Source organism: Schistocerca serialis, chromosome 4 (genome assembly GCF_023864345.2).
Source record: "Schistocerca serialis cubense isolate TAMUIC-IGC-003099 chromosome 4, iqSchSeri2.2, whole genome shotgun sequence".
Classification (NCBI taxonomy): domain Eukaryota; kingdom Metazoa; phylum Arthropoda; class Insecta; order Orthoptera; family Acrididae; genus Schistocerca; species Schistocerca serialis.
The window spans coordinates 6,001,946-6,019,412 of NC_064641.1; the positions used below are offsets into that span (position 1 = coordinate 6,001,946).

General features: G+C 40.7%; 1 protein-coding gene across 1 annotated transcript in view; it reads left to right on the top strand.

Moving 5' to 3' along the window:
- Positions 1 to 17,467, top strand: part of LOC126473544 (dedicator of cytokinesis protein 1) — a 420,590-nt gene that overhangs the window by 241,515 nt on the left and 161,608 nt on the right. Inside the window, exon 22 of the mRNA XM_050100670.1 lies at positions 4,945 to 5,073. Coding sequence (XP_049956627.1) covers positions 4,945 to 5,073 — 129 coding nt within the window. The remainder of the gene's footprint in view (positions 1 to 4,944; positions 5,074 to 17,467) is intronic.

Consider the following 17,467-nt stretch of genomic DNA (forward strand, 5'->3'; position numbering starts at 1 on the left):
GCGGAAAAGAAGACAGAAAAAGACTAGTTGTGGTGATGGAATGACGGCTGTGTAGTGCTGGAATGGGAACAGGGAAGGGGCTGCATGGGCGGGGACAGTGACTAACGAAGTTTGAGGCCAGGAGGGTTACAGGAACATAGGCTGTATTGCAGGGAAAGTTCCCACCTGTGCAATTCAGAAAAGCTGGTGTTGGCGAGAAGGATCCATATGGCACAGGCCATGCAGCAGTCATTGAAATAAAGGATGTCATATTTGGCAGTGTGTTCAGTAACAGGATGGCCCACTTGTTTCGTGGCCATGGTTTGTTGGTGGCCATTCATGTGTGTGGACAGACAGCTTGTTGGTTGTCATGCCTACATAGAATGCAGCACAATGGTTGGAGCTTAACTTGTAGACCACATGACTGGTTTCACAGGTAGCCCTGCCTTTGGTGGGATAGGTGAGGTTAGTGACTGGACTGGAGTAGCTGGTGTTAGGAGTATGTGTGGGACAGGCCTTTCATCTAGGTCTATTTCAGGAATATGGACATGTGGTAAGGGATTGGGAGCAGGGGTTGTGTAAGGATGGACGAGTATATTGCGTGGGTTGGGTGGATGACAGAATACCACTTTGGGAGGGATGGAAAGGATAGTGGGCATGACATTTCTCATTTCAGGGCACGACAAGAGGTAATTGATACTCTGGCGGAGAATGTAATTCAGTTGCTCTAGTCCTGGGTGGTACTGAGGGGAATGCTCCTCTGTGGCCAGATGGTGGGAGTTTTGGAGGTGGTGGGAGACAGGAAAGATAAGGCACGGGATATTTGTTTTTGTACAAGGTTGGGAGGATAGTTAGGCTTCTGTGAGACCCTCAGTATATTTCGAGAGGGACTGCTTGCCACTGCAGATGTGATGTCCACAGGTGGCTAGGCTGTACGGGACTTCTTGGAATGGAACGGGTGGCAGCTGTCAAAGCGAAGGTATTGCTGGTGGTTAGTAGGTTTGATATGGACGGAGGTACTGATGTAGCCATCTTTGAGGTGGAGGTCAACAACTAGGAAGGTGGCTTGTTGGGTTGAGTAGGGCCAGGTAAAGCAAATAGGACAGAAGTTGTTGAGGTTCTGGAGGAATGTGGATAGGGTGTCTTCACCTTCAATACAGATAGCAAAGATGTCATCAATGAATCTGAACCAGGTGATGGGTTAAGAGTCTGGGTGTTTAGGAGGGCTTCCTCTAGATGGACCATGAATAGGTTGTCATAGGATGGTGCCATGTGGGTGCCCATAGCTGGACACCAGATTTGTTTGTAGGTAATTCCGAATTCCAACCCAGGTGCACAACCTGCCCAATCCAGCCACCCTGCGTTTCCTATTCCAGACCTGTCTCGGGCTTACCCTAACCCATCAGAGGCAGTTCCACCTGTGAAAGCAGTCATGTCACATGTCAGCTCCGCTGTAATCAGGGCACAGTTTTTTATATTTTTATGACTAGTAATTAACTGTCCATCAGGATGAATAGCCACAGCCAAACAATGGCCTAGACCAAAGTAGACCACCCTGTGGCACAACAATCAGTTGAACATAACATGCTAGATTTCAGTGGCTGCTTCACAGCCTGGGGCACCTGGATACTCACCTCTACCACTAGCTTTTCTGAACTGCACAAATGGAAGTTGTCCTTACGACACAGTCTCCACTCTCAAAATCATCCCGGAGGTAACCTATGGTAACCTACTGTCCCCACACCCTCCACCCAACAGTTCCACCTCCCTCTGTCTTATCATCTCTCTGTTCATGCCCCTTACTCTAATTGTAATCTGCCCCTCCCAACACACCTGCCTGTCTTTACCCTTCTGTACTCATCTCCTTTTCCACTTCCCTTCCCTCCTCCCCATCTCCCCATGTCTGTGTTTCGTTTTCTGAAGAATTGTTTGGCCAAAAGCTAAAAGTGTTAATTCTTTTTGTTGTGCCTGTCTGCAAGTCAATGTGTCATCTTTATGGCGAGTAGCAATGTATCCTTTTCCTTATCTTGCTAAAACCAAATCTCCTGTCTTCGACTGTGTCACTTTCAATCTAGCATAAGGTCTTCTTTTTTGTGATTCACCTTGTTTCTTCATTATGTCTTTTACAATGGCACTTCTTTCTTGCACAAAAATATGTCTAAAGTCTGGAAATTTAAATAATTCCTTTATAAGATTAGCTGGTTTTATGTCAAATAGTATTTCATGTGGTGAAAATCCCATGGGTGGGTGTTACAAACTGGTCATTGTGTCTTCAAAATTGATTATGCACTTAATCCAAGATGGGGTTTGTGACTACTACTGCACACCCTACCAATTTCTCTCGTGCATCTCATTGCAGGATTACTAGATGGGTGGTAAGCAGTCATTAAAATGTGTTTCATTGCTGATCTTGCAATAAATGATTGATTATGAACCAAACTTGGACCATTATCTGACATTACTGTTTCCAGTGTTCCTCGATGTGTGGGACAATCCCATTCTATTTTCAAAATCAACAATTTTCTAGTAAGATATAGTTCGATAAATTTTGAAAACATGTATACCATGACAAATATAAAATAGTATCCCCAAAATTTAAATTATGTGCATTCTAATAAAGCAACAGCAATTAAATAACCCTTTTGAGTAAGAAAAGACAGTAACACCAATAAAGTCGTGAAAACTGTCCATAACTGTTTTTCACCGATAGTATCATTTTCTTCTTGATTTGAATTCAGCCACCATTGGAGCACTTGGTGAGAATAACTGTTTACAGTTCATTATTCCTGTTGGTGTTCTTTTTCTTTTTTCTCAATACTACACATTCTTTAACTATGTTGTCTTTTCGTTGGCTCAGTAAGGCTTTTCTGTATTTTTATCTTTAAAATCTTGAAGATGTGTTGATTCTTCTTGTGATTTTTTTAGTTTGAATGTCTACATTTGATATATTAATTCATTAGTCGGAGACTAATGTATTGGGGTCCGCCCTCGTGGTCTCGCGGTATCCGTTCTCACTTCCCGAGCACGGGGTCCCGGGTTCGATTCCTGGCGGGGTCAGAGATTTTTCCTGCCTCGAGATGACTGGGTGGTGTTGTGTCGTCTTCATCATCATAGTTCATCCCCATTACGGTCGGAGGAAGGCAACGGCAAAACCACCTCCATTAGGACCTTGCCTAGTAAGGCGGTGTGGGTCTCCCGCATCGTTCCCCTACGCTCTGTAAAGAAGCATGGGACTTCATTTCCATTCCAATGTATTGGGATATTTATGTAGTGTTTTCGTTGCTTCTTAATACAGAGTAACCATTTCCACATGTTTTCAGTCCTACAATTATTCAAAGGCATTTTCCATCTCTCTACATTCATTCTACTTTCTCTGTCCTGAATGCATCGTCCAAACAGTAAAATTTTAGTATGGTCAGGTTTGGAAGCTTGTGCTTAGTTCTGTTCTGAATTTTGATGAATGACCAGCTGCTGCTAAATGTCACCCAAGATGAGTATAATATTAGTACTTTTGTGACAATACAGACTACAGAGTCTGCCAGAAAAATGTTTACACTCTTTGTCAGGCTCTATCGAGATATAGGTATTGTCGTTCAGTTTGAGTTAAGAGTGTGTTGTAGTATGGTCTTTGGCTCAACAGATGTTGGTACTTTTATCTCTGTATTGAGAAAACAAGATGGCTGGAGCTCACTTGACATTCGAGCAACAAAAATGTGTTGTGAAGTGGTTTTTCAAGTTTGATAATGTCATTGGAAGTGCAACATCAGTGGAAGCACGAGTTTGAAACAGAATTGCCAACCCACTTGACAATTAAATGTATCATTGATGAGGGTGAATTGCATGGAACGATTTGTGATATTCACAAAGGAATATCAGGAAGACAGCATACAGCTATAAGTCCTGCTTCGTCGGCTCTCATGTTAATTCTCCACAGAAGTCTGCTATGCAATGTGCAAGTAAAGTGAGGGTTAGCAGTAAAAGTGTGTGAAGAATTCTGAAAGCTGCAAAGTGGAAAGTTTACATTTCACGATTACTGCAAGCAATTAATGATGATTACATCCTGATCGCCAAATGCAATTTTGTGAATGGTATCAGCAAATGGTAACTGATGACGAACAATTTGTGATGAACATAGTGTGGAGTGACGAGACACAATTTAAACTTAATGGAACTGTGAATCGGCATCACAGTGTGTACTGGGCACCTGTAAATCCACATGTTTATGTGGATAAAGCGATCAATCTACCAGGGGTTCATATGGGGTGCGGACTATCATCTAGGGGCTTAGGAGGACCCTTTTTCTTTGATGTCATTGGAGAAGTGTACCTGGAAATGTTACGCACATCAATTTTGTCTGGTATACATCCACTTTATGGAGCTGATGAAGAGATCTTCTACCAACAGTGTGGGGTGCTACCACACTACCACCTAGCCATACAAGCTTTGCCAGATGACAATTTTCCAGGGCATTGGATTGGACAAAGAGGGCCCATTGATATGGCAAACTGTAAAAGATAAGGTCTATCGACGTAAACTATGCACGCTTTAGGGACTTCACCAGGAGATTACAGCGACATGTGCAGTGATTTCCACTGTAACATTGACTGATGTAGTTGCGGCAACCACTTGTCTTTCTGTTATGTGTATAGCTGCCAATGGTGAACATTTTGAACATTTAAAGTAACTATGTGCTAAACTGAAGGTTGAGCAACAAGTGTCATCAATTAAAAAATTAAAAAATGATAAGTCCGCACCGTAGACTTTTGTTACCTCATTGTATTGATTGACAGTTATTGCCCATTACATGTGTATTGGAAGAAGATTTTTGCTGTTTATTTCTAGTTGTATCTACTTTGCTCCAACATATTAGCGTGTAGAGTTTTATAAAATTCTGTTTGTTCTATTTATTTCTTATACAATGGTTGGTCAATCTTTTCTGATGATTTGTGTGGTCTATAACTGCAGTTCGAAGATGAAATGATTGCCAAGTTGGACATTCTTGTGGAGGGTGGCCTGGGTGATGAGCACTACAAGGAACTGTTCTATGAAATTATGATGGAATTATGTAAAAATCATTCAACAATGCATGATCAGGTAACACACTTTTGTTTTCTGACTTTATTATTATTGTTGCATGCATGTCTCATTCACACATACATATAAGTATTTGTATGATTGTTTACAAACTTAGATTAAGTCGCTGTAACTTGTGTATAGCCATGTCATATGTATTCTTTCCTCTGAGTATCTGAAAAAATGAAATAAACTATCAGATATTAGAGGAATTGGTTGACTCTGCAGGATGTGGAGTGGAATGGGTGAGCCTTGGAAGGGAGGTGGTGAAATAATGGAGTTAAAATTCATTGGACTCAGGATATATTCTTCATATATGGAATACAGAAAGCACTTACCCGGGGAATGGAGCAAATGACTGACTGAAATCCTAGGAGTTTGGTCAACAATAATAAAGGAATAGGGGCTGGGAGAGGTGGTGGTTCACGTTCGAGTGGCAGGTGGCTGGTCCTGGGTGAGCAGGGCCAGAGGTGGACAGCAGAAGCTGTCCACTCTGGCTGAAGGCTGAAGCAGCTGCACCCTCCCCTCAGAGGCTCTACAGCGACCACATACGTGGTTCACTTCCCATGTTCCCCATCAGTTAACATTTTTGCATGGATAAATTGGTGTGTTCAGCAGAGAAGGAAGGCATCACTTGTCAGTGGCTTTTACTTGAATGAGCTGCTTCTATCCTGAAAGACACACTGTTTTGGGATGTAGGCACTGTTGACATTGTACTGGTAGAGTACTTGAAAGAGTGAAGGAAAATGAAACTTGAAAGGCAATTTTTTCAAGAAATCCAAAATATTCCCAGACTGACTTGCTTTCCTGTGCCACTTTCCTCCTTCTGTAAGAAGTGGTGCTAATAGTATTTACAAAACAGTGCCAGACATTCCATTGGAAAACAGTTTGCCCGGATAGGGGACCTACAGACTATGGGAGGCTCTGTTGCAATTGACTTTCTGTAGTGTTGTAAAGAAGCACTTATTGCTAAGTGTTATAAAAATGTAGTTGATCTCAATTCTTGGCCCAGCTATAAAATGGAATACCCATCCACTATATGTTAATAGCAGAAGTGTAGCAGTTGGTTATCTATCTAGTAGGTGTTCACAATAAAAATAGCAACTAATAATGATTGTCCTCAGAGGTATTGGTAAAAGTAAAATCTCAGTTCGCTGATATGAATTTAACACACATTATCTACATTAATGAAATTGCTGTCTGCTCAACACTGTTGTCTTGCTAAGAGAAAATATGCAAATTCCTATAAAAGGAGTTTGTTCTTCAGGATGTACTAATTTTTCTGTGAGGTAGGACACTTCATTCCTTAATTTAAGTCACAGCATCTAAATTCACTACTACAGCACAAAAAATATGTACCCCAGAGCAAGCGTGGGCAACCTTAGGTGACCCATGAGCCTGATCCATGTACTTACTTAAGCTTGAGGGCTGCCTTGTCATATAACACAACAACAGCTGAACTATCACATAAAGTCTAAATAGTAATGTCCATGCTAAAGGGGTAACACTCTGATATGAATGACATTCCTTTCTTGCCATGCAGTGCCAACAAATTATGCCTCAAAACACGTTTTCAAGAGTACATTCACTTCCATTTTCAGATGTTTCCATTTATTTATGCATTATGTACATTGTTTGTTCACTTACGATGTTTTATAATAGCTGCCTTAAAAACCTTAATTTCAAAATTCTGCAGTGCCAGTAGCAAAGAAAGCAATATTTATGATATTTAAATAAATGTATGAGGGCTATTTAGAAAGTAAGGAACGTTTCCATCTGACACCGCTAGGCGCCTGCTGATCGCCTATATTTTTGAATGTGCGTGCTTCGCAGCTCAGTCAGCATCCATCCGTGACAGCAAGAACGTCTCTGTGTGTCTTGTTTTTTCCATATTCGAATTTGAAATGTGTGCTGCAATCAAAAATCCCACCAGTTGTGAAGTGTGGTCTGTGGTACAGTTTTTGTTGGCAAAAAACGTAAAACCTACAGAAATTTATCATGAACTGTGCAAAGTGTATGGAAACAATGTAATGAGTGAATGTTCCATAAGGAAATGGTGCAATCAGTTTAAAAATGACCGAACCATTGTTCATGATGAAGAGAAGAGTGGATGCCCGAGCATTGTGACTGACGATCTTGTCGCTAAAGTTGATGAAACGATTCGTGAAAACCATCGCTTCACAATAACGGAGCTTTCACTTTCTTTTCCACAAGTTTCTCCGACTTTGTTCTTTGAAATTGTCACTCAAAAGCTAGGCTACCACAAATTTTGTGCACAATGGGTGGCCAAAATGCTTACAGAGCACCATAAAGAACAGTGAATGGGGACAACATTGACATTGTGGAGGCCTACCACAAACATGGTGATTCATTACTGGATTGAATCATCACTGGTGATGAGACTTGGGTGAAACACATCAATTACGAGACAAAATTTTAGTCCATGGAGTGGGCGCACACAAGGTTCCCCCAGAAACCAAGAAAACTTTTGCTAACCTTGTCAGCAAGGAAGTTGATCGCGACAGTGTTTTGGGATATGCAAGATGTGTTTCTTATTGATTTTCTCGAACGTGGAACAAGCATAAATTTGGCTCGATACTGTCAAACTTTGCACAGCCTAGGAAGAGCAGTTCAAAATGCTGAGGAAAGCTGACATCCAAAATTTTGTTTTTGCACGACAGTGCCCGACCTCACACATCAAACCGCACTAATGAACTCCTTAATTCATTCAAATGGAAATTTTCCCTCATCTGCCCTACAGCCCCGATCTTGCACCAAACGACTTCCACTTGTTTCCCAAGATGAAGAACTGGCTTGCAACGCAGCACTTTGATGACAACACGGAACTCCAGGAGCGTGACTCACTGGTTGAAGCCTCAGGTGGCAGAATTTTACGACGAAGGTCTTTCGAAGCTTGTCCACCGCTATGATAAGTACCTCAGTGTGTTGGTGACTATGTGGAAAAGTAGTATGTCAGTCGCTCTTTCAGATGTATATAATAAATTGTATTTCTTGTACTTAGGGCCTTTTTTTTTAAATGCTGAAACGTTCCCTGCTTTCTGAATAGCCCTCATAAAATTCTGATGATGGGATGCCAGGCATCTTGAAACGTCATCGCAGAATAATAAATGCCTATAAAGGCAACTGATTGCAGCTAATTTATTATAAATTTCATCAGTTGCAACAATACAGTATGTACACACCTGACAAGAACTAGTTACTAGTGGTTAATACAGGAAATAATAGTAAAACAAAATACGGCACTTAGATAGGTGATCCCATTCAACAAGAAATTAGGAGTAATTCAGTGATTTTTGACCACATGCATGCCTTTCGAGAGTTTGAAATTTAATTTGTTAATATCCACAAACATTATTACAAGTGTTTTGTAAATATTTGTCGAAAAATTCTTTTGATGACTGACTGCATAAGCGTTGGTAGTTTCTTTAGCACTAAATAAATTAAGGGAGGTAGGATATCAAACGGGCCGACTTGGAGCAGGAGAGGCATCTCAGGACATTTTAATTCCCAGTGTCTACACTTTTACAAATAAATTCATAAAACTTTGTCAGCATCACTAGGAAGGATTCAGGATTCACACTCATTGCAGTGGACGTTCAAAAACATAACAAAATAAATTTTTTTATATGTGAAATTTCATCATTTTTTCACTTACTAATGGCTGCATTTGTTGCTATAGGTACACTTTTCTTCATAGGTTAGAGAGATTCTTCGATGAATTTTGCACAGCATACATACCATACTCACAGGTGCATGAAACTCTAGAATTTATTTAATTTATGAAGAAACAAATGAACTGTTATATTTTAAACTTTATGTTTAGAAAAACACAAATTTTATAGTTAATTAGCTCATTTTTTACTACAGTTTTTAATAGATTTGGAAAATTCGAGTTTCATACACCTTTAAGTATGGTTTGTATGCTTCTCTTACTTATGAAGAAAAGTGTACCTATAGCAACAAATGCTGCCACTAGTAAGTGAAAAAAAGATGAAATTTGTGAACGTAAAGAACGTAAAGAAAATTATTAAGTTATGTTTTCAAACTTCCTCTGCTATGAGTGTGAATTCTGAATCCTTCCTGGTCATGCTGACAAAGTTTTATGATTATTTTTTTTTTTTTTTTTTTTTTTTTTTTTTTTTTTTTTTTTTTTTTTTTTTTTTTTTTTTTTTTGTAAAAGGATAAACAGTGGAAATTAAAATGTCCTGGGGTGCCTCTCCTGCTCCAAGTTGGCCCGCTTGACATCCTACCCCCCTTAAGCCATATCTTTCTCTCTCTCTCTCTCTCTCTCTCTATATATATTTCACTTATGGACCGTCTGACAGTGACTGAATAAAACACAATTTTAGTGCCATACGCGTTTCGCCTTTATTTTCTGCAAGACATCATCATTGAATTGAAACAAGCGTTCAGTTCATAGTGCTGTGGAATGCGGAAAAAATAGCAAATTGGCGCTCATAGGAAGAACAACAACACCAAAAATGCAACAGAAAAGTAATATGTAAGAAACTGTCTATGCAACCTGCCACTGATGATGCCTTGCAGAAAATAAAGGCGAAACGCGTATGGCACTAAAATTGTGTTTTATTCAGTTGCTGTCAGACGGTCCATAAGTAAAAATTATCAATATACCGTAGTATTACGCGCAACTGAGGAGGACAGGACCACAAAAGTTGAAGATATATATATATATATATATATATATATATATATATATATATATATATATATATATATATATATATATATATAAAAAATGGAGGGAAACATTCCACGTGGGAAAAATTATATATAAAAAACAAATATGAGGTGACTTACCGAACGAAAGCGCTGGCAGGTCGATAGACACACAAACAAACACAAACATACACACAAAATTCAAGCTTTCGCAACAAACTGTTGCATCATCAGGAAAGAGGGAAGGAGAGGGAAAGACGAAAGGAAGTGGGTTTTAAGGGAGAGGGTAAGGAGTCATTCCAATCCCGGGAGCGGAAAGACTTACCTTAGGGGGAAAAAAGGACAGGTATACACTCGCGCACACACACACATATCCATCCACACATACAGACACAAGTTTTTAAATATGTCTGCTTGTGTCTGCATATGTGTGGATGGATATGTGTGTCCGTGCGAGTGTATACCCTTCCTTTTTTCCCCCCTAAGGTAAGTCTTTCCACTCCCGGGATTGGAATGACTCCTTACCCTCTCCCTTAAAACCCATTTCCTTTCGTCTTTCCCTCTCCTTCCCTCTTTCCTGATGAGGCAACAGTTTGTTGCGAAAGCTTGAATTTTGCGTGTATGTTTGTGTTTGTTTGTGTGTCTATCGACCTGCCAGCGCTTTCGTTCGGTAAGTCACCTCATCTTTGTGTAATAGAGGGAAACATTCCACGTAGGAAAAATATACCTAAAAACAAAGATGATGTGACTTACCAAATGAAAGTGCTGGCAGGTCGACAGACACACAAACATACATACACACAAAATTCAAGCTTTCGCAACAAACTGTTGCCTCATCAGGAAAGAGGGAAGGAGAGGGAAAGACGAAAGGATGTGGGTTTTAAGGGAGAGGGTAAGGAGTCATTCCAATCCCGGGAGCGGAAAGACTCACCCTAGGGGGAAAAAAGGACGGGTACACACTCGCGCACACACACACATATCCATCCATACATATACAGACACAAGCAGACATATTTAAAGACCACGTCCTTTTTTTCCCCTAGGGTGAGTCTTTCCGCTCCCGGGATTGGAATGACTCCTTACCCTCTCCCTTAAAACCCACATCCTTTCGTCTTTCCCTCTCCTTCCCTCTTTCCTGATGAGGCAACAGTTTTAAAGGGAAACATTCCACGTAGGAAAAATATACCTAAAAACAAAGATGATGTGACTTACCAAATGAAAGTGCTGGCAGGTCGACAGACACACAAACATACACACAAAATTCAAGCTTTTGCAACAAACTGTTGCCTCATCAGCAAAGAGGGAAGGAGAGGGAAAGACGAAAGGATGTGGGTTTTAAGGGAGAGGGTAAGGAGTCATTCCAATCCCGGGAGCGGAAAGACTTACCTTAGGGGGAAAAAAGGAAGGGTATACACTCGCGCACACACACACATATCCATCCACACATATGCAGACACAAGCAGACATATTTAAAGACAAAGAGTTTGGGCAGAGATGTCAGTCGAGGCGGAAGTGCAGAGGCAAAGATGATGTTGAATGACAGGTGAGGTGTGAGTGGCGGCAACTTGAAATTAGCGGAGATTGAGGCCTGGTGGGTAACGGGAAGAGAGAATATATTGAAGAGCAAGTTCCCATCTCCGGAGTTCAGATAGGTTGGTGTTGGTGGGAAGTATCCAGATAACCCGGACGGTGTAACACTGTGCCAAGATGTGCTGGCCGTGTACCAAGGCATGTTTAGCCACAGGGTGATCCTCATTACCAACGAACACTGTCTGCCTGTGTCCATTCATGCGAGTGGACAGTTTGTTGCTGGTCATTCCCACATAGAATGCATCACAGTGTAGGCAGGTCAGTTGGTAAATCACGTGGGTGCTTTCACATGTGGCTCTGCCTTTGATCGCGTACACCTTCCGGGTTACAGGACTGGAGTAGGTGGTGGTAGGAGGGTGCATAGGACATGTTTTACACCGGGGGTGGTTACAAGGATAGGAGCCAGAGGGTAGGGAAGGTGGTTTGGGGATTTCATAGGGATGAACTAACAGGCTACGAAGGTTAGGTGGACGGCGGAAAGACACTCTTGGTGGAGTGGGGAGGATTTCATGAAGGATGGATCTCATTTCAGGGCAGGATTTGAGGAAGTCGTATCCCTGCTGGAGAGCCACATTCAGAGTCTGGTCCAGTCCCGGAAAGTATCCTGTCACAAGAACGGACAATTGTGGTGTGTCCACCTCATTAGCATGAAACAACTGTGCCACCAAAAATGTTCAGACCAGTTCTGGCTCACCATAGGAAAGAGCTGCAGTGATGCTGGATATTTGAAGTTTTACCAGATTCCTTATATTCGAGGTACGCTCGTGAAAGGGTTGTATGGGAAAATCCGCACTTCATCACTACCTCAGAGAAGCTTTGTCCCATGCTCATGCAATGACTGTAACACCACATTCAAACTCACTTAAATCTTGATAACACACCATTGTAACAGCAGTAAGCTAACAACTGCTCCGGACACTTGTTGTCTCATATGGGCATTGCTGACTGCACCGCTGTATTCTGCCTGTTTACACATCTCGATATTTGAATACAAATGCCTATACCAGTTTCTTTGGCACTTCAGTGTATGTCAGTACTCATCACATGTCTTCCATCCCACTTTGCAGTACAAAGGTGTGGGTAGTTGTTTTGTCAGAAAAATTTAAGGCATAAATGTCAATATAATTAACCAGCAAGGCTGTTTTGCTTATGATGTATGCCACATTTTTTTCAAACATTCGATCGGTGTTACCTGATTCTATTAAGCAAAATCCCAGTCCAGTGACCTGAAGTAATCGGTAACCCGAGTACTGGGCTAAATTTGAAGATGTCGACAATGTATACTACGTCAGTCATAAAACCAGATAAACACTTAATGGATTCAAAGAAAACATGGTGATGTCTGAGTAATGTTATGAAAAAATAGACTGTAGTCAAGTTCTGCTAGTAACATTTTAGTCAAAAATTGAATGTATTATACTATCTGAGATATTGGACGCTAGTGAACACAAATGGGGCGTTGGTTGAGTGCATGAGGTAGCCTGTTTAAGAAATACAACTCGCCTACTAAATAAATCTGTACTGCCTGTTTGAGATTGTTCCTGTTTATATTATCGGTAAGTAGACAACATTCCATTAGAACTACTGACGGCCTTGGGAGAGCCAGTCCTGACAAAACTCTACCATCTGGTGAGCAAGATGTATGAGACAGGCGAAATACCCTCAGACTTCAAGAAGAATATAATAATTCCAATCCCAAAGAAAGCAGGTGTTGACAGGTGTGAAAATTACTGAACTATCAGTTTAATAAGCCACAGCTGCAAAATAGTAACGCGAATTCTTTACAGACGAATGGAAAAACTGGTAGAAGCCGACCTCGGCGAAGATCAGTTTGGATTCCGTAGAAATGTTGGAACACATGAGGCAATACTGACCTTATGACTTATCTTAGAAGAAAGATTAAGGAAAGGCAAACCTATGTTTCTAGCTTTTGTAGACTTAGAGAAAGCTTTTGACAATGTTGACTGGAATACTCTCTTTCAAATTCTAAAGGTGGCAGCGGTAAAATACAGGGAGCGAAAGGCTATTACAATTTATACAGAAACCAGAGGGCAGTTATAAGAGTCGAGGGGCATGAAAGGGAAGCAGTGGTTGGGAAGGGAGTAAGACAGGGTTGTAGCCTCTCCCTGATGTTATTCAATCTGTATATTGAGCAAGCAATAAAGGAAACAAATGAAAAATTCGGAGTAGGTATTAAAATCCATGGAGAAGAAATAAAATCTTTGAGGTTCGCCGATGACATTGTAATTCTGTCAGAGACAGCAAAGGACTTGGAAGAGCAGTTGAACGGAATGGACAGTGTCTTGAAAGGAGCATATAAGAAGAACATCAACAAAAACAAAACGAGGATAATGGAATGTAGTTGAATAAAGTCTGGTGATGCGGAGGGAATTAGATTAGGAAATGAGACGCTTAAAGTAGTAAAGGAGTTTTGCTATTTGGGGAGCAAAATAACTGATGATGGTTGAAGTAGAGAGGATATAAAATGTCATCTGGCAATGGCAACGAAAGCGTTTCTGAAGAAGAGAAATTTGTTAACATCGAGTATAGATTCAAGTGTCAGGAAGTCGTTTCTGAAAGTATTTGTATGGAGTGTACCCATGTATGGAAGTGAAACACGGACGATAAATAGTTTGGACAAGAAGAGAATAGAAGCTTTCAAAATGTGGTCCTACAGAAGAATGCTGAAGATTAGATGGGTAGATCACATAACTAATGAGGTGGTATTGAATAGAATTGGGGAGAAGAGGAAGGGACCGGTTGGTAGGACATGTTCTGAGGCATCAAGGGATCACAAATTTAGCATTGGAGGGCAGTGTGGAGGCTAAAAATCGTAGAGGGAGACCAAGAGATGAATACACTAAGCAGATTCAGAAGGCTGTAGGTTGCAGTAGGTACTGGGAGATGAAGAAGCTTGCACAGGATAGAGTAGCATGGAGAGCTGCATCAAACCAGTCTCAGGACTGAAGACCACAACAACAACAAGAACAAGTTGTAACGTGATCGTTAGTATACACAGGACACTGTTTATAAACCTGGAGTGTAACGGGTTGTGTTTTGTAGCATGATGTGTTTCACTCTATGAATGGTATGTCACCCGGCTGATGTGTGTACCAACTTTTACCTCAAAAATATCTTGTGATCGCCATTCTTCAAATAATTCACTGTAGTGGAGCTGCTGCTGTGCAGTGCCAACAGACTGTGACATGTCCTCTTGACAGTGGACTCTCCCACCTTTTGCCGGGGTGGATGTTGAAGGAGAACCCTGGTCTATTCAAACTGCTAAAATGACATGATCATGTTTATGATAACTCTTCTATGTTATAAGAGCAATGTTCCCACTGTAGAACTTCATTTAAATTGCCATGAAGTAGATCTATCTTAATTTGTAGCTCAGAAAAGATCACAACATGCATTGATTTACTGGTTTCACATTAAAGACTAACAGTTCTCTTGTATAATCTCCAGTTGTTGTGTGTTGACATTATTGCCTGTGCCCTTTGGTCTATGACTTCCAAGGCACCACAAAGCCACAATGCCAAAGCTTAAGTGGGCCTCCCCAACAGGTGGAGATGCTCACTTACTGTCGTGCCTTCTCAATATTTTGAGCTGACATCTTTTACACCCATCTACGCATATGGCAGACAGAGCATGCACATTGGGAGGTTTCACACTTAACAACTACCTAAACAATGTTTCTGGTTTCCATGAACATCTTTCAATGGCTCGAGTGGTTAGAAGTGGAATATGTTATTCTGCAGAATTGACATGTTGCCGGTACACCCCAAACTTTGTTCAGTGGAAATTACCATTGTGCATTTCAGGGGTAAATAAGAAGCTAAGATACTGTTGTTAACATTAGCAGATACTGTCTTTTCAGGATAAATTCTTAAGTTTAGTATGATTGACAGAGAAAAAGAGATGAGAGAGGGAGAAAAGAGAATGGGGCAGGGGGACATGAAGTGTTATATTATATGAAACAGCTTGGATTGTTATGTAGATTTAAGTGCAGGAGCAGGAAAACTAATTTCAAATGTTTGATTAACCGCCTCATCTCACAGCTTAAAATTTTGAGGAGACAATGATTTGCAATTTTAAATTATGGGATAACATCCATACAGCATCATATCACTATTCTTTATTGGAAACCAGTATGTTATACAATTAACCATCTTGTAGAATGTGCATATACAACAATAAAGAAAATAATTAAGTAAAAGTCGAATAAATCTATTACAGAACATTTTTCCTATTTATTGTCTTTTTTAATTGTATATGGACATAGCTGTGGATGGCCTGTTGTATGAATGTCATAACCATAATTCTTTGTTGAAACTGCTATTTTCATACAGTTGTAAGAACATGACAATGTTTTGCTTGTTGTATAGGAGGAAAGTTACTCACACACAAAAATAAAAAGTTGAAAAAACACAGAGGAGTGAAGCAAAAAAATAAAAATAAATGAATATTGTAAGCAGTATTGCGTTGTTTTGCAGGCCACAAAAGAGTACCATATTACACAGTTAAACTAGTGCCAGGAATCCAAATTAACAATTGGTATCAAAAGTGTTGTGTGGAATTTGCGCTTTGTTTATAGGAAGAATATGCCCACAGTTATTCTAGTTTGCCAAAAATTAGAAAAAACAAAAATGAAACAGTTGGATAATTCTGCTACAGATTTGTAGATAGGTGATAAAAGGTGACTGCGTCAACAGTAGGACATAATGCTGTATATTAATACTTTTGTATAGTGTTAAAAATATTTTATGTCTCATCATTTGCATGGATGTTGGTACTTCTGTAACTGTTATATAAACAAACACACTTTGTGTAAAGTGGAATACGAACTATAACTGTGTCACTTATTCTGTATCCCAAATGAAGTTTTCACTATAAGGCAGAGTGTATGCTGCGATGTAACTGCCTGATACAGAAAAACTGTGTGTCATTGTGTGAGTCAAATGCAGTGGTTGGAGTTTGAGGCCAGGTGCCATGGTGCCACACAGTTTTAATAGGTTGGGAAGTTTCATAGCTAATATGTTTATCTTAGGTAGCATTAACAATAACTAAAAGTCTTGGATATAGCAATATATAAAATAAGGGAAAAGCAATCTCTCACCAACAGTGATAAATACATGGAGCACAGTAACAGATAACAGAACAGCATCCACACAAACTTTCAAGCACTAGCTCTTTATCCAAAAATTGTACTCACATTGATGCACACAACCAGACAGACACGCAAACACGCACTCCAATGACCACAGCAAGACTAATTATAAGCTTTATTATTGAAAGCCGTTGCCTGAACTGATGGAGGTGGGGAGGAGTAGGGAAGGACACAAGGAGGGTGTGGCAAGGAAGAGGCAGGTCTTTGGACAGATTACTTCACAGCTACACAACAAGACAAAAAATGTACAGCAGATACAACAAATATAAATGTAGGGAGAGGGGAGAAACTGTAGGGAAAAATGGGGGTGGGGGAGTGAAAGGTGAAGATGAGGGAGAGGAAAGGGAGAATGGTTGAAGAGGTTTGAGGCGGGGGAGAGAGAGAGAGAGAGAGAGAGAGAGAGAGAGAGAGAGAGAGAGAGAGAGAGTGTACCCACATTGACCGGGGGGGGGGGGGGGCAGTGTAGGTGGGAGAAGGCAGTGTATGATCTGGATGGAGCAGGAGCGTTAGGGACAGAAGAGAGAAGGGACAAGGCAAAGTGAGACAGTGGGAACAGATTAGCGGGGGTTGTTTAGACCAGGGGGCTTGCGAGAGAGCAGGATTTGTTGGGACAGAAAAGTCACAAGTGTGTTGTTCAGAGAAACTTGTGCTGGAAGCAAGTTTCCAGATGGCATGTGTAGTAAAGCAGATGTTGAAGAGATTTGTGTTGTTATGTGCAGAACGTGCAGCAACTTGATGTTCAAGTTTGCAGTTTGCCACAATTTGATTGTGACCATTCATACAAATAGACAGTTGGTTACTTGTCGTGCACGTGGAGAATGCTGCACTATATTTTCAACATGGCTGCTTAGACACATGGCCCTGTCTTTTGTTGGGTAGGAAATCCCTGTGACTGGACTGCAGTTGGAGGTGGTGAGTGGGTATATGAGGCAGGTCTTGCACCTGGGTTGACCACTA